Source organism: Panulirus ornatus, chromosome 31, assembly GCF_036320965.1.
Source record: "Panulirus ornatus isolate Po-2019 chromosome 31, ASM3632096v1, whole genome shotgun sequence".
NCBI lineage: Eukaryota > Metazoa > Arthropoda > Malacostraca > Decapoda > Palinuridae > Panulirus > Panulirus ornatus.
Genome location: NC_092254.1, coordinates 1,777,472 through 1,802,486, shown reverse-complemented (window position 1 = coordinate 1,802,486; position 25,015 = coordinate 1,777,472). Strand labels below are relative to the sequence as shown.

At 37.6% G+C, this 25,015-nt stretch overlaps 2 protein-coding genes across 3 annotated transcripts in view; one reads left to right on the top strand and one right to left on the bottom strand.

The window, feature by feature from the left end:
- Positions 1–478: 478 nt before the first annotated feature.
- Positions 479–21,080, bottom strand: Sec8 (Secretory 8). Of its 2 annotated transcripts, XM_071680251.1 has the most exons (20): positions 20,960–21,080; positions 19,815–19,956; positions 16,934–17,095; positions 16,549–16,718; positions 15,581–15,746; positions 15,118–15,329; positions 14,693–14,822; positions 14,120–14,287; positions 13,875–14,012; positions 13,100–13,227; positions 12,570–12,694; positions 12,316–12,469; positions 10,582–10,759; positions 9,530–9,750; positions 9,307–9,385; positions 6,469–6,597; positions 5,317–5,499; positions 3,311–3,475; positions 2,537–2,743; positions 670–971 (listed from the first exon to the last, which is right to left on the bottom strand). In XM_071680251.1, the coding sequence occupies exons 2-20, from the start codon at positions 19,929–19,931 to the stop codon at positions 804–806; spliced, it is 3,000 nt and encodes a 999-aa protein (XP_071536352.1). In that variant the 5' UTR covers positions 19,932–19,956; positions 20,960–21,080; the 3' UTR covers positions 670–803. The 2 variants fall into 2 exon arrangements, with proteins under 2 accessions (XP_071536353.1, XP_071536352.1); XM_071680252.1 differs by lacking the exons at positions 19,815–19,956; positions 20,960–21,080 and adding an exon at positions 18,655–18,811 and having other exon boundaries at positions 479–971.
- Positions 21,081–22,210: 1,130 nt separating this feature from the next.
- Positions 22,211–25,015, top strand: part of LOC139758667 (uncharacterized) — a 72,935-nt gene continuing 70,130 nt past the window's right edge. The window contains exons 1-2 of the mRNA XM_071680248.1: positions 22,211–22,276; positions 23,268–23,442. Coding sequence (XP_071536349.1) covers positions 23,424–23,442 — 19 coding nt within the window. The 5' untranslated portion in view covers positions 22,211–22,276; positions 23,268–23,423. The remainder of the gene's footprint in view (positions 22,277–23,267; positions 23,443–25,015) is intronic.

Genomic DNA, 25,015 nt, shown 5'->3' with positions numbered 1-25,015 from the left:
TCGTAGAAAGTGACTAAAAGGGGAGGGAGCGAGGGGTTGGAAATCCTCCCCTCCCAATTTTTCACTTTTGCACAAAAAAGGAACAGAAAGCAAGGCCAGGTGAGGATATTCCCTCAAAGGCTCACTCCTGTTCTTAATGCTACCTCACAAATGCGGGAAATGGCAAATATGTATAAAAGACTATGTGTGTTGCTGAGGCTATACATATCTGGATCACCTTATGTGCGTTGCTGAGGCTATATACGCCTGGAAAACCTTATGTATGTTGCTGAGGCTATGTATACCTGGAACATCCTATCAAACTGGGAATATAGTAAGAAAAATTTGTGTAATTATTGAAAAATGAATTTGTATGCTTCAAACTAGTATATATTTCCCAAAGCACCCATTGAACAAAGGAAAACCTCAATTTTCATGTATGCCAGAACACATTTTAGCATTTTGGTATTAACTACTAAGGTTATCTAATAATTCAGTATTTCATGGGTATCACAGCATTTTATTTAATATTATCCATGCTCCTACAACAACACTACTCTTATCAATATTCAATTTGTTAACAAGCAATATAAAATCAAATATATATATATATATATATGTATATATATATATATATATATATATATATATATATATATATATATATATATATATATATATATATACATATATATGTATATCCTCATTCTCTCAATATTAAAATCTATATAAATACATAAATTATATACATAATCAGATGTTGACTATATCATCATAGAGCAATTTCACATTTATATGAAAAGATGTTTCAAATATCTGCAACTTCAAACAGTGACACCAATGTCACCTAAGATCTCTGAGAGTCGCTGAAGGCTTGTTTGTAATGATTCTTGTGATAAGCCAGGAGAAGACCGGTACAGAAGTTGTAACGCATTGATGTATTCCAGTTCTGAAAACTGCTTCCCTCGGTTCAATATTCCATTTAGAATTTCCTGTGGATTCAAATTGTCTTTTAGCATTCTCCAACAAAACCTAAACAGATTCTGATCAAAATCTGTAATAGTGACATGCATGTATGAGAGCATGATTGCCTGCTTGCAAGTGAAAATCATTTACACATGGTTGTTTGACCAAAGACTCAGTAGAAAATAACATGAGCCCACAAGCAAAATGTCCAAAAGTATATCCTTCAAGTCAGTGAACAAAAATCAGTATGTGATAACATGGGCACTCTGAAGATAAGATATACCACTTTATACCAACAGAATATTCTCTTGACAATAACAGAAGCAAGTCTCTTCCATATTATCACACACACAACACTCCTTGGACCCCTATCATATTTCTCTATCCTTTTCTGTTTTCCTTTATTACTAATCGCCTCCATCTCTTTATGCTTCTCAAGTCCTCATCCTTATGTTGTGTATACTTGCTACAAACTCAATCTACTCTACAATTTTCACTTTACCATCAGCAAGTGGCACCTGCTTCATTATGTACAGCCATGAATGTACAAAAATTTTTAGCAATTATTCCTTTGGTTGCTGTAGGGTCTTTGGGCAGTAGCAAATGAAATACGGAAGGGAGTCCAAGCAGCACTATATGGATGCAAGTCATGGGCCCTGAATGCAAAAGAAAGGTAAAGGGTGGACATGTTGGACATTTAATGCCTAAGATGGTATGTGGTGTAAAGCAAGTTGATCATGTACAGAATGACAATGTAAGGGAAAGGCATAGGCATAAGTGCAGTATGTCTGAGAGCTGACTATGGTGAGCTTAAATGGTTCAAACACATGGAGAGGATGAAAACAGAAAGACTGACTTAAGGGGATCTATGTTTCAGAACAAGGCAGAGACCAATAAGGAAATGGAAGGATGTCATGAAGAAGACTTTAAGGTGTCAGGGCATGGACATTCTGGAGGGTGACAGAAATGCATGTTATTGAATCAATTAATTCAATGTAATATATGAGGCAATAGGCCATATCAGGGAATATGAAGTGGTCAAGGTAAACCATTAAACAGTCTTGAGGGGCTTGGCTGTATATGGTAGGCTTTGTTCTCAATAAATCATGCATGATAACCAAAGAACCAATGTATGCAAAGGTCGTTGTTTTTTCTTTCATATATTCATTTAATATACTTGATCGCCTTCACCAGTGTCAGCGAGGTAGCGCCAGGAAACAGACGAAGAATGGTCCATCCACTCATATACACATATATGCCCATACATGCATATATACATACATATACATATCAACATATACACATATGCATGCATATACATACACATACACAGAAAGATACATATATACACATGTACATATTCATACGTGCTTGCCTTCATCCATTCCTGGCACTACCCCATCCACAGGAAACAGCATCACTACCCCCTGCTTCAGCAAGGTAACACCAGGAAAACAGACAAAAAAGGCCACATTCGTTCACACTCAGTCTCTAGCTGTCATGTGTAATACACCGAGGTAAATTTGTGGGAATAGGAAAAGCAACAGAGTATAAAAAATAAACACAGAGATAGCATGAGCATATTACTCACATCTGGATTGTGATACAACAATTCATAGTACTGTCGTGCTTGGTCTAGTGCCAACTCCCTTGTCATGGTTATATTGGTAAGTTGCTGCTGAATGCTGAAAATGTTGCGACACATCTTCTTGATTCCATTTTCATTAATGCGACGAATGTGTACCACTGATGTTGTTAGGATGTTGGCTATCAGAGGACCCAAACCTTCGAAGATATACTGTAAAGAAAGCACACTACAAGGGAGAATGTTACATATAGAAATTTTAAATTATCATAATAATGTTCAAAACCTTGAGGATACCACTCCACAAATATCACCCATGAGCAGCATTCCTCATAACATAAATGTTATACATATAGCAATGAGAGCAAAATATCAATTTACATAAGACAGAGTACTCAGAAAAATCACAGCTGCCTAGCTACCATATATATTCAACACCTGCACTACAGAACAAAAATACCTCCAATACACTCCCACCTCAACATGCTCAGCACCCAGTTCTTTGCATCAATTCTAGCCCCCTCCCAACCAAGCCACTAAATAACCAATCATCAACTCTTTACAGGATATGCTTCCTATTGTTACAACATGTCATGATGATTTGTCAAATATATATTTTGTACAGAAAAGTGGAAGTGAATCAGATGAACTATCATGGAAATAAACAATCTTCATTTTTGTACTTCACGACAGTTCTCTACAACTGACTGAGAAATGAAGCACCACTGCATGTGTAACATTTCTAACAACACAAAAGTATTTTTTCTATTCAAACCATACCCTGCATTTACGAGGATGTAAAGTGTTGTTGAGTGCTTCATCAATTGTGGCAAGATCCTTGATTAATTTGAGAACATCACTGTCTGGTTCCTGTGAGTCCAGTCCTGAGGCAAATCCTCCTCCACGGGCCACAGGCAACAAGTAGAAAAAACAATGAAGGCGTACCTGCAACAATAACCGTATGCAATACATTAGATTATGTGTAGCTGTATACAGACAAATGTGTTTACAGAATATTCTCCTAAGACTAGCTTAATTTAGTTCCAGTTTATGAAACAACAAACTGAGACAAAAGTAATATACAGCAAGTTGTGATTATGCATAAGTTATATGAGACTCATAGAACAAGGATACAGCAGAATGTGATATGGACACACTTTAACAAGAATTCCCTCAGGAATGAGAGGCTGTATGGTAAAAGATATTACATATGACCTGCCTCAAAATATATATGAGTGAAAAATATCTGCTTTAAAGATAATAATCCTGGGATGGGTTTTGAGACAAATATATAAATAAGTAATTTACCTCCATTTATGAACTAGATATAGTGTGTATAATTCTGCTCCATTTCTGTATCTAAATTACAAACCAATAGGCATAGTTATCTTTCAAAGCTTTATTTAAATTCTTGCATGTGTTAAGCAGGTAAGTGACTGAAAACTACAATTCACATTATATGTATAATATCTACACAAGCTAATAACTGAGAACTATGCAATCCGTATTTCATATTCTATACTCTATTTACCATAGAATAAACTTTGACACATTTAGTTATAGACTGTGGTTTAATGATATTACATAAAAAGATCTACCTGTCTAATTAAGTCTCTGATTCCCCTTCCCTCCTTGAACTCCAGTGCCATTTCTTAGCCTTTAGTGCTTCACCCTTAATAGGCCGCTGACAGAAGGCAACTAATCATGAGAATAAACACTAATAGGGTATATTGTAAAAGGCTACAGAAGAATCAAACTTTTGATTAAAAAACAAAAGGTTCTGACATGATAGGTCCAGGTACCATTATTACCTTTAAATCCAACCCAATTTACATAGGGTAGATTATAAGCATACAACTTTCTAACCAATGCTTTTATATCTTGAACATATTTCTTGGATGGTGAAGTGAACATTTTCTAGACTACAACAGCAATGCTTAATCACCATTACAGCACACTGAGTTCAGTAATTAGGCAATGCTAACATTTCATTCATACATCCACCCTACAACACAAAGTGCCTCCAGAGTAAACAATAATCATTACCCACACATCCTCATTGGAAATACACTTAACAGTTCACTCACTGGTTCTATCCACACTGGTTCTATCTACCTCTTTTTAAGTCTATCCTCTCTCTTTATATCTCTAAACATACTCTACTGTTAAACACTTTTCCCAGCCTCTCATTCATCAAATATCAAACTCACCTAAGCCACTTTAACAGGTTTTCCTCTATATAGGCCTTTCTAACAATTTCTCTACACAAACGGGTTTATACACTTTCATTTACCTATTTGCTTAATTTCAATAAACAACATATGTTATCCAATTTTACTCACACACTTTTTGTTGTAATCAATACCTATGAAAATTATGGCTTCACATCCATATATATGGTATGGGTTAAGTATCCCATTATGAAGACTAATTACATATTTTTTTCTATTCATGTTTGCTAGTTCCTACATGAGCAAGTTAGCCTCAGAAATACATGACTGAGCCTAAGAACAAACCTCCTTGCTCGGCTCCTCATTCAGTTCCATCTTATTGAAATCAAAATACAAGGAGGGTAGGGCTTCCAGCCCCCTGCTCCTGCCCATTGGTTACCTTCTACAACATGCACGGAATACAAAGGTAGTATTCTTTCTCCCCTATGCTACAGATGAGCAACTGTAAAACATCTAAACTATGTCACCCTGGAACTAAAGATGAATGAAGGAGAAATACAGATCAAGAACCTCAATAATCATGACCAATAACTGCAAAAACAATATAGTACTTGCCTCTAGATGAAGCACCAACAAACATGTGTAGGCAAGTTCTTCAAAATCTTTAGCAAGAGAAGTAAGAGTCTGTACTGAGGCATCTGAGACTGGAGGCACTTCGCCTGACACCATGATACCAGAGGATGTTGATTTCACAGGCAGTGAGGTGGCAAATTTTATAATACAGCTTCCAAACCATTCCTATAAAGAAAAGGTAAGGTTAGTTTACAAGTAAGAATAAAGAATTATTCATCCTGACTATTTTGAAGAGCAAGGACATGAAACTGTGCCCCGAGAATGACTTGCACTGTCATGCCACACCTGACCTGAAAACTGTTCTGAATGTAAGCATGAGATGTGTGTATCATGATTTTCTACTTATATCAACATACAGATGAATAAGGGAAAAGACAAGCTACTGACCATATATATTGATCCACTAGTCCCATTCCTTAAATTCTATAAATGTAGGAACATAATGGTACACTTATCTCTTATCCAGAAAAGAGCAGCCAAGGGCCTAGAGGGCTCAAAAGGCCCAAATCTGCTAATACAGGTATGTTATAACTCTGAACTTCCCATTATTCAGCACTCCTGAGCCATTGTACATGCAAAAGTTCTTATCAATATGCAAATTTATGCAAGTCCATGCCCTAAAATCCAATCAGTTCATCACTTGCACATAAGGTACCTATAGTGTAAGAAATTTTCATCATGTACCATTCATAACCTTATAGGAGGTAATTATGGTGTAAAAATGAAACTGCTATCATGTATCATTCTTGAGTTATCATGCTAATATGAATATGTCCAAAGACAGACAGATGAAGTTGGTCTGACATTCACCAGATGTAGTAACAGCTCATAATAACACAGTAATATACTGTTAACCGCCATTTTGTGCCTTCTCCTTTACAATCATCTTCATACATATGGACTTCAGCAACAACAGCTGTGATAAGAAGCAGTATCTATTATAGTCATTAATACTGTAGTTATTTTATCTTTTTGCCACTATTAGAATTACTATTCTTATCATCATCACCAAAAGAAATACTGTAAAAACAGCAGCACAGTAGTGAGAAAGAGAGGGGAAGGAGCCAAAGAAAAGCATGAGAGTACCATACAATAAAAAGGAGCATCTAAACATCTTAATCTTAATAAACCTACCAAACTCTCCTGCAAATGAGCCAAAGTCCGTAACTGGGATGGATCAGCCAAGATTTCATGTTGTGGAATCAGCTGATCACCAAGATTACCAGTAAGGATCTCTGCTTCCTTGCGATTACGTTCACCCACCTGTTGGTGTTTAAAAACATTTATCAAAAGCATTAAGATATGATTTACCGATGATTTATGCAGCATCATACTGAGTGATTCATTACTATCAATGATTTATGTGACATGCGTATATAAAATATTTCATTTCTTACAACTGATAATGAACATGAAAGAGATTTTGCAAAAAAAGTTGTACTTCAGGGTAGGTTTTGGGTAATGTAAAAATACATAATAACCACCCAGAGTGAAAGCTTCGAATCTGTTACTCAGGGGACATTATTATCCCTTGACAATTCTTGTACTACAGCTCCTGGGGTGTTATGCACGTCATATTAAGGGTGAATGAAAACCTAAAAACAAATTACACAAATCTTAATTCCCCCACATCATTCATCAAATATATATATATGCATGTATGGGCATTTATGTGTATATATATGTATATGAGTGGATTGGCCATTCTTTGTCTGTTTCCTGGCGCTACCTTGCTGATGTGGGAAACAGCAATCAAGTGTAATGATAATAACAGTAAAAATAACAACAACAATAACAATAATGATAATAATAATAATATTTTGGAAAGAGGGGCAAGTATGCAGTCTGTTGTAGATGAGAGAGCTTGGGAAGTGAGTCAGTTGTTCGCTGATGATACAGCGCTGGTGGCTGATTCATGTGAGAAACTGCAGAAGCTGGTGACTGAGATTGGTAAAGTGTGTGAAAGAAGAAAGTTGAGAGTAAATGTGAATAAGAGCAAGGTTATTAGGTACAGTAGGGTTGAGGGTCAAGTCAATTGGGAGGTAAGTTTGAATGGAGAAAAACTGGAGGAAGTAAAGTGTTTTAGATATCTGGGAGTGGATTTGGCAGCGGATGGAACCATGGAAGCGGAAGTGAATCATAGGGTGGGGGAGGAGGCGAAAACTCTGGGAGCCTTGAAGAATGTGTGGGAGTCAAGAACATTATCTTGGAAAGCAAAAATGGGTATGTTTGAAGGAATAGTGGTTCCAACAATGTTGTATGGTTGCGAGGCATGGGCTATGGATAGAGTTGTGTGCAGGAGGGTGGATGTGCTGGAAATGAGATGTTTTAGGACAATATGTGGTGTGAGGTGGTTTGATCGAGTAAGTAATAATAGGGTAAGAGAGATGTGTGGTAATAAAAAAGAGTGTGGCTGAGAGAGCAGAAGAGGGTGTGTTGAAATGGTTTGGTCACATGGAGAGAATGAGTGAGGAAAGACTGACCAAGAGGATATATGTGTCAGAGGTGGAGGGAACGAGGGGAAGTGGGAGACCAAATTGGAGGTGGAAAGATGCAGTGAAAAAGATTTTGAGTGATCGGGGCCTGAACATGCAAGAGGGTGAAAGGCGTGCAAGGAATAGAGTGAATTGGAACGATGTGGTATACCGGGGTCGATGTGCTGTCAATGGATTGAACCAAGGCATGTGAAGCGTCTGGGGTAAACCATGGAAAGTTCTGTGGGGCCTGGATGTGGAAAGGGAGCTGTGGTTTCGGTGCATTATTACATGACGGCTAAAGACTGAGTGTGAACGAATGTGGCCTTTGTTGTCTTTTCCTAGCGCTACCTCATACACATGAGGGGGGGAGGGGGTTGTTATTCCATGCGTGGCAAGGTGGCGATGGGAATGAATAAGGGCAGATAGTATGAATTATGTACATGCGTATATATGTATATGTCTGTGTGTGTACATATATGTATACATTGAGATGTATAGGTATGTATATTTGCGTGTGTGGACATGTATGTATATACATGTGTATGTGGGTGGGTTGGGCCATTCTTTCGTCTGTTTCCTTGCACTACCTCGCTAATGCGGGAGACAGCGACAAAGTAAATAAATAAATAAATAAATAATAATAATAATAATATTGATAATAATAATAATAATAATAATGATAATAATAATAATAATAATAATAATAATAATAATAATAATAATAATGAGAACATTATCTCAGAAAGCAAAAATGGGTATGTTTGAAGGAATAGTGGTTCCAACAATGTTGTATGGTTGCAAGGCGTGGGCTATGGATAGAGTTGTGCGCAGGAGGATGGATGTGCTGGAAATGAGATGTTTGAGGACAATGTGTGGTGTGAGGTGGTTTGATTGAGTAAGTAACGTAAGGGTAAGAGAGATGTGTGGAAATAAAAAGAGCGTGGTTGAGAGAGCAGAAGAGGGTGTTTTGAAATGGTTTGGGCACATGGAGAGAATGAGTGAAGAAAGATTGACCAAGAGGATATATGTGTCGGAGGTGGAGGGAACGAGGAGAAGAGGGAGACCAAATTGGAGGTGGAAAGATGGAGTGAAAAAGATTTTGTGTGATCGGGGCCTGAACATGCAGGAGGGTGAAAGGAGGGCAAGGGATAGAGTGAATTGGAGCGATGTGGTATACCGGGGTTGACGTGCTGTCAGTGGATTGAATCGGGGCATGTGAAGCGTCTGGGGTAAACCATGGAAAGCTGTGTAGGTATGTATATTTGCGTGTGTGGACGTATGTATATACATGTGTATGGGGGTGGGTTGGGCCATTTCTTTCGTCTGTTTCCTTGCGCTACCTCACAAACGCGGGAGACAGCGGGAAAAAAAAAAAAAAAATAATGATAATAAAAAATATGACTGTGAGAGAAATGAAGAATAAAGGAGTCATTATTGGGAGGCACTGAGTGAGAGTAATATAGTTATATTTGCTATCAGTATAGATATCACCTACCTCCTCTGGATTTTCATCTCCTTCAATACTGCACTCAGATGATACTCCTGCCTGAAGTGCTCTCCAGTTTGGTAAATCTCTGAGAGCAAGAAATGGAGGAATTCAGAACGAATATGTAGCAAGGAGGTATGACATGGTTACCGTACCAAAAAGATTCTATATCTTTTATAAGGTTTTGTGAAATACCATTAGAGAATTCAGATTAAGATTAAAACACACCTACCTTAGGAACCTACTAATATCCTCATCTTTCGCCCAGGTGGCAGAAATAATCCTCTTGTCTTCAGAGTCTGGCTGCGTTATGCCTCGGTATGCTGCTTGGCAAGTCTCACGGTAGTTCATGAGTGTATTGCACATCATGGACACAAAATGATCAGCATAGAATGGAAGGGCTCCTAGCAGCCATCTTAGTTCCTCAATGCTCTGCCACACAGTGATGCTGCTCTACGATGCAAGAGGAACACCATAAATTTCTAAGATATGATTTACACACAATTTTTCAACTCATCTATTATGGCAGAAGTTCAAATTATTTTGCAAGCAAACAAATCTCAAATTCAAGAACACTTTTTGAAACTTAAGTTTTGCCTGAAATAAGACACAGTGATTTCAATCAGAAACTTTTCATTCAACTACATTACACAATCTTAATTTTGGAAATTCCAAAACTTGTCCAAGTTTTCTACCAACAATGACAATCTTGTCACTAAATTATGTGAAAAAATCAGTTCACTCATTACCATAATCTTCATGTACTGTAAAGCCAAAACTGTCAGCACACCACTTACCAAAATGCCAAAGTTTTCAAAATCCAGACAGCATGATTATCATTTTTGCTATTTCAAATGTCTACATTTTCATGCTACCCCTTTCATTCTACTTCTGCTATGGCTCTCCCATCATTTCTACTGTTGTGCACAACGTTTTCCATATCTTCTCATCAGAGTTGTGAATACAGAAATTTTCCTAAATATTTCAGTTTCAGACAATTCACACTTTAAACAAATAAAGACTGATAACTATGCTAGACCATCGCAGACATACTGAGAGAGATATATTACTTCAGAAGAAAAAAGAATTACTAAATCTTCTAATGATGGTTCTTTCTCTTCACTGAAAACCAAACTGCAAGCTTCTTAGTGAACTGCCATACATTCTTACATTCCAACTCTCCTTTATAATGTGTCATTTTCCATTTTTCTATCCTTTACTGTTTCCTCTAACTTTTACCTTCTCCTCATTTCATACATAAAAGCATGAATAATTCAGTCTTACCTGTAACAGAGGCCTGCTGACTTTCAAGCTCTTAAGAAGGTTGGGCTCTTTGCATGTACGCCACTGATCGAGGGCTTTAGTAGCCTGCTCTAGCCTTGCTGCAGTTTCCACATGTAACTGTGCTAAAAAGGCATCCTTAATGTAGTCCGTAATGAACACATACAATGTGCAGTGCGTCCTGGATGTGGTATAAACAGTAATCTATAATTATTAAAAACTTAGGGCAAATAATAAGAGTGCTTGGTAATACATCATATGTGAACAAGAAGGGGATCTTGCAAATCATAAAACAATTGTCTTACACAAAATTTCTCTAAACCTGGATAAATATAAAACACAGCTACAATCTAAAACTGAATAAACACTAAAGATTAAAGAATAATGCAATCATACTGAAGAACTGAAGAAAATCTAAGCCATTATCCTGTATGATTCTAAACACGATAATTTGTGAGTTTAATGCAAAAATAAGAAGGAAGAGAACAGAATAGTAAAAAAATTATGGAAACATTCAATAAGCACTTCCTATAAAAGATATGCAGTACAACTTAAAGTATGATTACTAGAAACCTGAAAATAGTGATTAACCAAATGAAAGCTGAAGTGTTCCTAGTCTAAGCACATATCATATAAAGAATTATTCATATAAACAATCAAAATAAAACAAATAACAGAAAATGTCCAATCAAAATAAAACTAATTAACAGAAAATGTCAAGAGAAATTAAATGATGATAGGGACCACGAGTGCAATAACTTCTAGTCTCAGTAAGATCACTTCACAACAAAAACCTCACACGGAAGGATGGGATGATCTGAAAGATTATTTTCATGCTATATACTTATGATCTCCAATCAAGCAATGTCATTAGCCCAGATGTGTAAGTGCTTGTCATCCATCTGACTTGCAGTTTCTATTTGCCTTAACTAATCTACTTATTCATTTCACTAGGTAAATCTTTTTCTAAGGTCCTTTCCTCATGACTTCTCTTCAGTTCTTTTCAATTCTGCCCCATGAGTTCTACTATGCTTTTATCTTAATCCCCATAGGTCCAATGAGTCTCCTTTTTTGAAGCAAATTAAAAAATCTAAAACCTTCATGCTTTATTCAAACTGCAGATTTTTCAAGTCCCCTTCCTCCAGGCAAAAATAAATCAATTGATCAATAAACAAAAATTCCCTAATATGCAAATAAGAAAATGAAATAAGCAAATATAAAAATAACAATAAAAAAGAATACAAACAAATTCAAGCAGCAAAAGACCACTGTGGTCTTTCAAGGCAATTTGTGATAGTGGAAGATATCAAACACTAACACATCAGTATGGTAAAAGTTAGAAGGCATGCAGGCAATAATAACAGTTACATCAACTTTTACAGATGATTCCTTTAAACAACAATGCTTCAGCTTGACAAATAATTCATATTTACTGAGGAGCAAAACAGAATTATTTCCAATGACAGCCTAGAAACATGTGCATTCTTCTTCCCCTAACTAAAAAACCCTTTTAGGTATGACAAGGAATTCTATAGGAAGAACTGTATCCTTAAATACCATACATGAGACATGACTGTGGACTTAAAAGTGGTCATTGGAATCTAAGCAATGGAGATGGAGTTTTTGGGACGGAATGTGGAAAAGGCAGCTAATGCATGATTCTGTAATAATCAAACTTGAAAATGCTACTTGAACTGGGTCTTTATGAGTATTTGGCTGAAAACACTCATCACTTACCCAGGTGAACATCCAAGGGCATCTTCTATTTCTCTGATAAAAGACTGGAGAGGGTTGAATATTGCAGTTATGTTGTGGGGTGAAGCAGGACAGACTAAAGACTTCTCGCTCATAGTCTTATTCTTGTCACAAGTGCTACTACTGGTATTCCCATCTGTAAAATATTAAATGTTCTCATTCTATTTTCACACACACAGCATCTGTCACTATACATTCCATTCTGTTATAACTGGAAAAAAATTACAACTTCCTACCTGTAACAGACAAACCAGCATCTGGTCCATCTCCACCCTGCCCTGCTGCTTGCTCCATGAGGTAAGAGTTCATGGTCATAGCATGGTATGAAGCTTCAAACTTGAAGAGAGAATAGGCTTTTGCCCTAAGAAGAGAAAACACAAATATCAAAAATAGTCCGGACAGTTTTCATTCATTTGCAAGATGGGAGTTTGACAAAAAGTAGATTCTGATATTGCATCTACTAATAAACAAACTGAAGGATTAATGTGACAATTCAATATCAAATTATCTTCATATGAGTCAAACTGGTTAAGCTTCTCCTCAACTATAAGTAGAAAAAGTGTTTTCATCCTTAAAATATTCAGGAAAAGGTAAATGCTTTGAACAGAGTGCAATGCATGTACAGGACTGTACATGGTGATATATAGCAACAAAAATGCCCTTGGATATACATCATGAAAAATATGAATATATAATCCTCAACTCCTCTCAGAGAAAAGACATAAACACAATGAATAACCAATCATAGTTTCACATAAGAACAAACCTGGGTGTGCGTTTCTTAGTGAAGAATGATGAAAGATCTGTGGCAGTTTCAGTGAATGCTGCTGGGGCTTGCTGTTGGCTAGTGCCCAACTGACTAAGGTCAAGGTACTCACTCAACATCACCTGTAGCTGAGGAAAGGACATCAAGTTTCAATTATGGATTCATCTCTTAATCTGTCTACAAGTATTTCTAGTACATCTACTCCTGCTCTCAATGAAAGATGGGGCACAAAAATTGGGATAGAAACACTTGAAACATTTTCTACAAGATGGATGTAATCTTAGGAAAGTGGACAAAGTGAATGATAAGGAAATCAAATGTAGTTAGCTATGATAAAGGAAACAGATTTAAAAAATATGATACTGTAATATGAGGGGGAGGTAACATATAGACAAAACTGATGCACAGCGAGTAGTTTGAAAAAAGGATATGTAACAGTTCTAAAGATGAGGAGGAAGGAAAGCAAGCTAAAATGTGCAAAATGATTTAATAATCAAAATACGTATAAGAAGTGTGAACAACACTGTGCAGAATGGTAAGGAGTAATAAGATACTTCTATGTAAACATTAATTACAAAGCAGTTACTTAGAGTTCATGATATAACTCAGGAGATGAAACATTTTTGGAAGGTCATACAAAAGCTGAAAAGTGAAAAGACCCACTGAATTTGGTGTTATATTAACCTCAGATCAAGTATACTGGCTACATAAGATCTATTTCAAGTGGTGTTTACTTCTGTCATTAGATAATGAAATCTGCAATTATGATACATACTGCAGCCTGAACTTTTGACCAAACATCAGGCATTGTGTAGAGATGTAATTCAATGCCATGTTTATCAGATGAGGCACGCATACTGACAAGGACAGACTGGTGAGCTGCAACTACCAATCGGAACTGCTCAAACACAACCTGTGAAATAACAGAAAATCAGAAAATGTAATATATATTAAGCAGTTTTTACTGCACAAATTATGATGAGAGCACTGCTTTGGGATATGTAATATTTCTAGTTTTACCTGGAGCAGTTCCTGTAATAATTTTGCTTCCCGAGAGTCAGCTTTCAAGTAAGCCAGGCCGGTAACTGGTGGATCATCTGGCGGCGCAGGAGGATGATATTCTACAATCTGTTGCGTTGTTCTTTGAATTATTATGCCAAGCTCTTTTTGCATACGTCGCTTAATTGTCTGTTAGAAAAAAATGAAGAAAAGGTGAATTCTCTTCATCACATCACATATTTTATACCACAGGAATATGATTACTTGCAAAAGATTACCTGTCTCAAAAGATAACTTTTCGTAAAACAATGCATTAAATTTGCTATAGCTCATTAAGTAATATTTCTTTATTTTCATGGTTTCAGTGCATAACTATAATACAGTAACAGAATGGGTGTAATCACGGGGGGCTTTTATTCATTTGTTACAGATGCTACGTTGTTGGGAAACAGCAGGCAATTAAATATGAAACAAATCCATGCAAAATCTTTTTGTGTTAAGTTTTCTACATTATGTAACTTTTGCAAAATATGACAGGGTGATGTATGGTATGAGAATGGTTTCAAGTTTGATGTGCCAGAATGGGAGCTTCACCTCAACTGCATCTGGTAATTTTCCTAGAAGTGCAAGGCACTCCACAAGTATTGCCATGAAATGCCTTGAGTTGGCTTCAGGATCACTACTACTGACATCCTCCTGTAAACTTTCTCCATCTGCTAATCCCCTGTTGATGAGAAAAAATTATAAAACTTGTTTTATTTTAATAATGTAAGCCTCTTCTTACAATGAAAGCAGGATGGTACAACCAAAAGTCTTCTCAAAACAAAATGATTATCAAACATTTATGCAATTCTTATCAATGTACAAGAATAAAGTACTTTAAGAGAATAAGATGGCTCAAAAGATACAGATGGATAAAAGGTATTCAAGGATTCTAAGTAGATGACTGAATTCTAGCAATCAATATCTAGTATCAATATGCTTCATGTATTATATCAATTCTGATGAATTTGACTCACTTAATTTTATTTGGTGTGGTCATCATTTCAAGAAGATTTCTGCGAGCTTTATCAGATTTCCCTGTTCCAAGACTAGCACGGTCTGAACCAGCACGTGTAAGGGTATTAGTAGAGTCTCGGCCTGAACCCTGACGTCTCAATGCTAACACCTCTTTCGTCCATCGTTGGTAAAGGTGTTTGTGCAGTTCCTCTATTAGAGCTTCATGGAGTTTCTAGTGAAACACCCAAAAAAATATTCATATCAACTTGACACCCTATGTATATCCAGGTCCTAAGCTATCTCAGGAAATTACAGAATTATTAGCCTGAATATTACCACCCCCTAAGATTACTGAAGCCATATAGCACCCACTTACTGCACATCTACCAATTACACAGAATTTTACTAATGGAAATATCAAATTATTATCTTTTCATTTACACTTACACTTTACATTTAGATTACAATAAACAACAACAGTACCTCTTTCCTTGCATGCAAGTCTGTGTTAACATCTTTCAAAGCCTCCACCATCTTCAGGTCTGTCCCAAGGCGGTTCAGGGAGGTAACTAATAACTGTGTAGCATGTAGATAGTGCTTCTTGTTGACATAGCTCCCTACTCGCTCACCAACATCTCGCACTTCATCACTTGAAAATATTTAATGATGGTAAATATGACGTATCTAAATGTAGCAACTATGCAACATTTCTTACAAAAGAAACAGGTGGCTTCAGTTGCTAAAAAAAAGCCACTAACTCTACCTAACTGGTCTTTTTTTTCATCAAATTTACACTGCACCTTTGATTAACTGACAAATCATATTATCATATTCCCAATTATCCATTAAAACTATTATTTCTTGTATTTACAATATACAGTTTTCCCTAAAATTTTTACATTTGTACAAAGTATCATCTGCTTTCCTCCTTCTATTTTCCTGTTCAATATATCTACTACAGCAACCTTCATTTAGGTTTAATATTCTTAACTGAAACACAAACAGGAGTCATCAAGATCACTTCTAAGACAGCTAGATCATACAGAACTCTTAAGTAAAAAACAAAAGTAATACCACCACATTTTTAACAATCGATAAAGTGACTGGTACCTAAAATGTCTGGAGACATTTGTACACACAGTACTTCAACATCATACTTTAAGAGAGGTGATCTGCCAACACAATGAGGATGGATGAGACAACAAACTGTAATATTCCTTATCAAATAGACATTTCTCTATTAGCAAGAGGAGGGTACAAGATCCACTGTGAAAAGAATCACTGCAATCTCTACAAACAAAAAATCTTGGATAACTAAAGCTCAAAGTAAGATTATCAAGTTCCGCAGCATATGTAATATGAAAATCAAGTTACAAAAAGCTCTGCAGCTTAAGGATGCATTATTACAAGAATAGTACTTGAATAAGAAAAGTATAACAAAAAACACTCACATCTGCTCCAACAGAAGCATGACATGTTTGTGCTCAACACCCTCTAACCAACGCTCTTTTAATTCATCACGCTTACAGTGTAGAAGACGCTTGCATGCTGCCAAGTTGTCTTTAATAGTGCGGATGCGCTTCCGCGCCTCTGCAAGACGGCCAGACACCTCTCCAAAGATCTAAAAGATACAAATATGAGTAATAAAAACCTGTAAAGTTTTTGATTCAGTCGTCATTTTTACTATTTTCCATCTTATTGCTTATGTCACCAAATATACAATAATGTCAACAAACACTATCCTTTATTGTAACATACCAAACTGCCCCCAAGAAATTATATCCCTCTTTCATTATGAAAGGAGAGAGAGGATATATTCATATTAGGTACATCTACCTGCATAACATCCTTAAGAGACTGGTCATGGCTAGTAATGAACTGATCAAGGCGCTGATCACTCTTGCGGTACTCCCTCTCCAATCGAGCCTTTTCTCGATCTCTCTGTTCATTACTTTCACTTGCAGATAATGTCCGGATCACTGACATCAACAACCCACTCTGTAAAATGTAAGTTTCATGAACAATACAAAACAGTGAACACATCTAACATTCCATCTTTACAACAAAAAGTTCAGTCATTATTAATACAAAGCCAAAAATAATAATTAGTGTCAGATTTTTCATTTATATATAACGAAAGTAGCACATTCTCTAATAAATCAAGCATGTTCTCTAAGTTATATGTTTTTCACACATTCTCTGCTATTATACCTATCCACAGCTAAAATATGTACAGTACGCACTTTGTGCGACAATTTATCCTATCCTGCTGGAGGTAAGCAAGAAAAGAAGTAACTGTATGCTCACTTTCAGCTTTGCTACCAGCACTTTTGTGGTATACAACAGACATCTACAAGTCACAAATGAATTTTTTCTCGAAAAACGAAACTTTATGTATGCGCTAATATAAAACAAAACATTTAAAGTTCACCCTAAAATTTCTCTTACTTCCCAAACTCAGTTTACCTCCCTGCAATCATTATCAAAACAAATATGGATTTTGAATCTGGTTTTAGGGATAAAAAAAAACAGTAAATATGTACATTTTGTGGTCACGGGAAGGACACTTATCAGAATCCCTCCTGTGGCATAAGCAAATGAACATGTCTCATCCTGCAATAAGAAGGTATTAATCTAAATAGTAAAGGTACATATCTATAGACATCTCATCTCTTATGTCTCAAACAATACCATTAGAACACTACGATTTAGGTGTTTTTACTTTTGTTTACTTCTCAAACCTTATGATGGATGGCACCAACCACAGGATATCCAAACAATCATGAATTTTCTCAATAATGAAGGACATTAGTCATTACTAGACCCCATCCATCCATAGCACGCGAAACAGAACAAGTTAATTTTTATCTTTTAGTGTTCTTGTATAATTCACATAATCATAATAATCCATTTTTTTCTTCATAAACCTTCAAGCTAGGAGGTATTATGCTATCATATGATAAGATATAATAAAATTGATCCAATGGCCACACTCAATTCCTTACTTCTGTACCAAACAAGATATACATATGAATAATACAAACATCCCAAATCTTAATAACAGTATTTCTGTACTCATAAATTACCGTTTTTCCATTCCTTTACCCTGTAAATAGAGAAAAATATATTAAATCAATACAAATCTAAGGCAATACCAGAAAATTTCCTTCTGCTTTACCCCAGCAAGGAGATATGGACTAATGCTAATAAACTTAGCAAGTCCATTACTGTAAGGACAAACTGCACGAGTCCCTTATGACTTCAACAAGAATTAAAAAAATGTTTTAAGTTTAGTTATCATTAACGAAACGTCTGATGTAGTAATCCTTTAGTGATTTACCAGATGGAAAATGATGTTGTTTCTGAAGGAAATTACACACATCATATCGTAAAACAATTTGAAATATCAATAAAAACATGGGAGACTAGAGTCACGATTGATGAAGTTGACAAAATTCCAAATCGTTCTTCTCTAAGATGTCATACTTAGTATACCAACGTACAATTTCCATTTCTTCATAAATACTATATATACATTATATATTCCTGTGGCATACCGACTCCTTAGGGGGTTGTTTGCCAGCTCTGGCAGGTCGCTGGGGCGTTCCTGTCTCTGCCATCTTTGTTGACTGTTCGAACGCCTTCAATCATCTAATATCAATAAACCTTTCATATATCTAAACTTTATATTTTTCCATCAATAGCAACATATTCTGTATAGATATAAGTCACATAAAGAAAATGTATATGATACTATTCCGTCTTTTGGTAATAATTCCAATGAAATCAACAAAATGATAGGACTGGTAATCTTCAAAGTAATCGGACAGTGATGTAAATAGTGTATGTTAGGGGCTACGACCCCATCCTATATGTCATTATTCTTATCCAGTACTTTTTCTCTATTGTTCCTCTCTCTCTCTCTCTCTCTCTCTCTCTCTCTCTCTCTCTCTCTCTCTCTCTCTCTCTCTCTCTCTGCTTTTATGTGTTACGAAAAAGACTTATTCAACAGCATAAAACATTTATGCAAAATAATAAACTCCCTGCCAATAATGGTGTAAGTCTGCCCTCATCTCGCACCTCCAAGGTAGTGCCCTGACTCCCCTCACAGGTAATGCATTGCTGTCCTCACTTACAAATGGTGTAAAGTTGTATGCACCACCAGGGCATCTGCGAGGATGTTTATCAGGGGGTACAAAGTTTCTTTCGGGTCCCCTTTCGTACTCCATTAGTCATCCTGTTTTTATCCACTAAGGTTTTATGTCATGATTTGTGTGGTTAAAAAGCGTATGGAAGATGAGAGAGGGGTGGAATGCTAGTCTTCAGTATATGCAAACATTTTCTGAGATCCCAAGAAATTCCTGGGCCCCGTTTTCGACCCCGGGGCCTGGGAACGATATACCCCCGGAAATCCCCCCCCCCCCCTCCCGCACTTTTCATTGGCCGTGTGCATTACCCTCATAGATGCTGCATGGTTGTCCTTACCCTCCTCATATACTGTGAATTGTCCTCATTCCCCTCACAGATGGAGTATGGTTGTCCTTACTCCCCTTACACATGGCGTATTATTGTCTTCCCTCCACTCACAGATGGCGTATGATTGTCCTTCCGACCCTCACAGATGGCTTACAGTTCCCTTCTCTCCCCTCACAGCTCTATAATCATACATGGCTAACTCATGCCATAGATGGCGTGACATGCACTCACACAGACTCACCTGATAAACACTTTGGTCTAAGGGCTTGACCCAGCTGAGGACGCCCCTCAGTGCCCAGGTCTGGCGGTGACGGTCTAGCCTCACCTCCCAGTAGGGCCTTGGCCGGGTACTGGTCATCTTGTGGGCTCTTATGGTCAAGGACCTGGGGATGAAATGCACTAGATTTAGTCACCTTCAATTAGCATTAGTTACCCCATAAATGTCATTAGAATCTAATTTCTTTGAATCTTTAAGGACCATTTTCTTAAATTGATTATGGAAAACGAAATGATTTTCAATTTAATTCAATTTTTCAACTTAACAGATGATAATCAACATTCATATGATATTCATATATAAGTAATGTGGACACACACACACACACACACACACACACACACACATACCGCCATAACTGTAAGAGAAACATCCATCGCCTAGTTAGCTTTATAATGCCGCACTCATCTCTCCTGTTGGCTCTATAATCCCATTCTAGCACCACTTGCCGGCTCTATTGTCCCACACTAGCACCCTTTACTGGCTCTATAGTGCCATATTCACCCCTTCTAGTTCTATAGTAACGCATTCATAATCTCTTCTGGATATATAGTGACTCTGCAATGCCACATTCACCACCTTCCAGCTCTGTAGTGCCACACTTAAAACTCCTGCTCGTTCTTTCGTGCCCCTTTCACCCCTGCTAGGTCTATGGTAACACAAGCATCACCCCTGCTGGCTCTATGGTGCCACAGTCATCACCCTACTGGATCTATAATGCCACACTTACCCCCTACTGGCTCTATAATGCCAAAGTCACTCACTCGCTGTCTACATAGTGCCATACTTACCCCCATGCTGGCTATCTCATCTCTACACTGGCTCTACAGTGTCACACCTATTACCCTGTTGGCTCTGTAGTGCCACACTTATCACCCTGCTGGCTCTACGGTGTTACACCTATCACCATGCCGGCTCTAAAGTGACATATTTCCCCTCTTGTTTACTTTATGGTGCCATTCTCACCTCTGTTGGTTCTATAGTGCCCCTCTGCTGGCTCTACCGTGCTACTCTCACTACCCTGCTGGCTCCATAGAACTACATCCATCCCCTGTTGGCTCACTGGTGCCACACTCACCCTTCTGCTGGCTCTATAGTGTCACACTCACCTCTTGTTGGCTCTATGGTGCCACACTTACTGCCCAACTGACTCTATAGTGCCAGTGAGGTAGGAGTGCCAACTTGTGGCTCCGGCACTGGGGTAAGTGGCACTAACAAGGGAGACGCCCGACCCACCACAGTTCCCGCACAATTACCACACCAACCACAGCCTTCCTTGCTATCTTAGCCGGCCTAGCTCCTAAGATTGTCTTTTTCTTCACTTTTGTTTCTTCCTCTTTCATCGGTTCTCGATCTGCCCAGCCTAGATTTCTGATATTGTTATCTCTACTCTCGCGTTCTCTCTATCTCTTTTCTTTCTATCTTTTCTTTTGTTTTGTTTTTTCTATCATTCTTTCTACCAGGGTTTCTCCTTCGATTTTCTTCACTTTTCTTTCTTCTTTACTTATGCCTTCCTTCTCACCCCACAAACAAGTCGCTTGGTCAACATAATCTCACGTTATTGTTTGGCCTTTTCGCAATCAGAGGCAATTCTTGTCTCCATTTCGTTCTCTTTTTGTATTAGTTACATTGTGTTTATATAGAGTGGAGCTGTGGTTTTGGATGTTACTACATGCAGATGGGCTTATGTTGACTCTCTCTCTCTCTCTCTCTCTCTCTCTCTCTCTCTCTCTCTCTCTCTCTCTCTCATCTTGAGCTGTATGGGGTCACCCAATTCATCATCTGACTTGGAGCTATAGTACGCGTTTGGCTGCTGCTTCCCTGAGTTTGTATGTGGACACAGCCACATGAGCATTGACCGTTATGATACCTCGTCTTCTCCTCATACAGCGAAGATGTGGAATTCTCACGTCTTTCGCTTTCCCGCCTTTTAAGGGTCAGGTGTATATTATTTATTTCTCACTCCTCTTACCCTTCATAGCTGGGATATGGACCTCTACTGATGCTGTCTCATGATAGAATGTGTCCCGTCCAGTCTGGCCTCACGTTATGGCATGTTTCCGCCTGTCTTACGTTATGCTGTTTCTCATGATAGCCTCTAACGCAATCATGTCTCCTACCATCCTCTCACCATATCATCTTTGTCTCCCATTGCTCTCTAGTATTTCCCGCAATCCATTAATAACCTTGAAGCCTCAAATGATATAAACACACATATTATTTCTATATATTTTGCTTCATTATTCATTTAAAGGAAAAAAATATTTTCTTATCTATCTCTAAAGTAGCATGACGCGTGCGCAATAGCGTCTCCTGTGATCAAATGAGCAACTTCCGGTACACGTGACCGATCCGTCAACTGAGCGTCCTAAGATGAAGACCTCCTCCCTACCCTACCCAGTTTTGGCGGCACATCTGTTCCATAGGTATATCTATTTTTTACTTTAGAATCTTTTCTCTGCCTTCAGATTTTGCCTCTTAAATGTTAACTAGGAGAGATACTAATACTTCTAGTCTTGTAAGATGACAAACCATGTAGTATTTATTGCCGAAATTGACGTGTATTGCACAAATTGTATTTATGTTTGTGGAAGCCATATTGTAAGTGCAGATGTCAACTTCAGTGTGAAGTAATTACAGCATTTACCCCATTCCCAGTAATATGAAATACATCATGGACATAGTGCGACAGAGAGAGGGGAAAAAATGAAAGTATAGATTAATCGAGAGACTGAAGGAATTCAATTTCAGTACTTTATTCCTTGATAGAAGAACGGGATCCCAGTGAAGTGGCAAAGCCAGAAGGAAGCGTAACATCTCCAGATTTTGCCGCTTACTTATGGTTTTCTAGTTTTCTGAAGCAAAAATTCGTACATGTAATTTGTTTACAGTATTATATAAAGAAGATAGAATACAAAACGACGCTAATTTGCAAGGGAAAAAGAAGTTTGCTTATATTTGAAATCTGACATAAAGATTAGGGGCACCAGGCCCATGCGTACTGGGTCCAGCTTGCCCTTATACCGTATTTGATGAGAAGATTCTTTACCTTGCGAATATTTCCTGTTTTTCATCTTCATCAGTATTATGGATAACGAATAAAGAATTAGTAAAGTGTTTGGCTTTTGGGAACAGACGATATGGAGTTTGGTCCACCTCTGAAGACGAACAATTGTATCGTCCTGACATGAAAGTTAAGGTCCACCATGTGTTGTGGTTTCATTAAGGTACTGGTTAGCGTATCTTGACATGCCTTTCACGATTTATAAACATAATTTCTGGTTTATTGACATTTCAGTCTGCATTTATTGACATGAATATAATGGATTTTTTTGGTTGTAATTTATTTAAAGATTATTTATATGGATTTGATATTGTATGTATGGTAATTTTTGTTATTTATGCTTCTTTTGACAGTGTGGAAATGACAGTAGACAGAGAATGGAAAAGAGATCTAGAGGAGCAGACATACCAAGGTAGAACAGACAAGGGACTGCAAATGAATAAGACGTGGAAAAGAAGTGGAAAAACGAGAAGAACGAAACTAAGGAGGATAGACGGAAACAGAAGAACATGAAGGAACACAGAATAGGTAAGGATCGTCAAATATAAAGGAGAAAAGACGAGAAATGTAATACGAACCCCTCCCCCCCCCAAAAAAAAAGGGAAAATAGGTGTCTTTTGTACGGATAAATGTAAAGTACAGAATGAGGTAACAAAAGGAGAGAGAAAAAATGAAGTAAGTTATGTAAATATAAGTTAAGGGCAGTCAATGGGTCCCGTGCCGCTGGGGATGAGGGGTTGACTTTGCACACCACCAGCTGTGGTAACGCTATCATCTGCTGACATGCCCCAACCCGCGACCCCTTAACCCCACCACCGTCGTTGAACGCCAGCCTTAATCGAGCTCTTGAAAGCCTTCTTATTTAGTCTTCGTTGACCGTGGCACTGCCATGTTAATAAGTCTTTTGTCTACTTTTTTGTAGTTAGAATATCCAACGTTGAACTTTCGATTGTCGAAATTTCATCTCATTTTGTTGTTAGTTTATCTGCGCTGATATAGTATCAAGTTATCTAAGAATACTCTTACTTTGCATGAATTTCATCATTGTGATACTATTTGTTGAACTGTTTACGTTGACTATCTCAACATCAACCTTCTGTTTATATGAATATGATAATATTATGACCGATCTTTCCTCGTTTAATACAGCTAAAGGATTAAATTTAAATTAAGCATGTTCAGTTTTGTGAAACATTGCTTCAAAATATAAGTAAAATATGCTTCCTTTATAATGAATAGTCTTTATGTATGTGATTTCTAACTCCTTTACTGATATGATACAATAAACATAGTTTTCATTAACAACAATAATTGCGTACTAAATAACGGGAGATATTTCTTTTTGATATAAATGCTGGCAGTAATTTAAAGATATCAAGTTGTGATGTTCCAACAAAGCAAAGGTGTTTATGATTAGCCGATACTTTATGACAGACGTTTGGAAAAAGGTAAACTTAAAAATCAAGTAAATTGAACATAAAGTCAGCCTTGTTTCCTGACAGGAAAATTTTGACTGCGTTTTTTTACTTCCACAATCAACTGCCACCCTCTACCCATTTACTTTAACGATTAAAACGCTTAATTTTTATTGTCTCCTATTACTCGGATTTCTAACCCATATTTATACGTTAGACGAACGAACGATTGACTTACAAACTGGACGCGTGTTTCGTGCCAGGATCCCGCAATCACCCCTCAAGGACTACCCTGTTGTCCTCCAGGTGGTGTGCGCGCCTCAAATCTTGGCGGCAGCGCGGGGTCGCAGCAGCATCTTGCGGGCGCGGGCGTGTGGCGGTGTCCGGTGTCGTCCATACCCGCCACCTGCCCCGCGTCGCACGCCAGTACTGCTCTAACCCACGCGGTCTCACCACACGTAACTCGCCTCTGTATGCTCCTGACTTATGAGCGAGAGTCTTTTACCGTTCAATTCACATTGAACACCATCATCCGCGTGTGACAATGTTCCAATAATCTGCGGACATCACATGGGAATATGACTTATTAAGCGCGTATGTTTAAGGTTGAAATTGAAGTGCAAGACTGAAGTCAAGTATCGGAGGTCTGCCAAGGAATGTTAGTGTCCATGATTGATAAGCAGAAG

Bases quoted from the DNA above. Each gene is read 5' to 3' on its own strand.
- Sec8 (XM_071680251.1), bottom strand. From the start codon at position 19,931: ATGACCAGTACCCGGCCAAGGCCCTACTGGGAGGTGAGGCTAGACCGT. The intron at 15,747-16,548 runs GTGAGTGTTTTT...AATATTTTCAAG, and splicing joins ATGCTTCTGTTGGAGCAGAT to TGATGAAGTGCGAGATGTTG. The intron at 972-2,536 runs GTGAGTAATATG...TTGAATCCACAG, and splicing joins TGTTGTATCACAATCCAGAT to GAAATTCTAAATGGAATATT.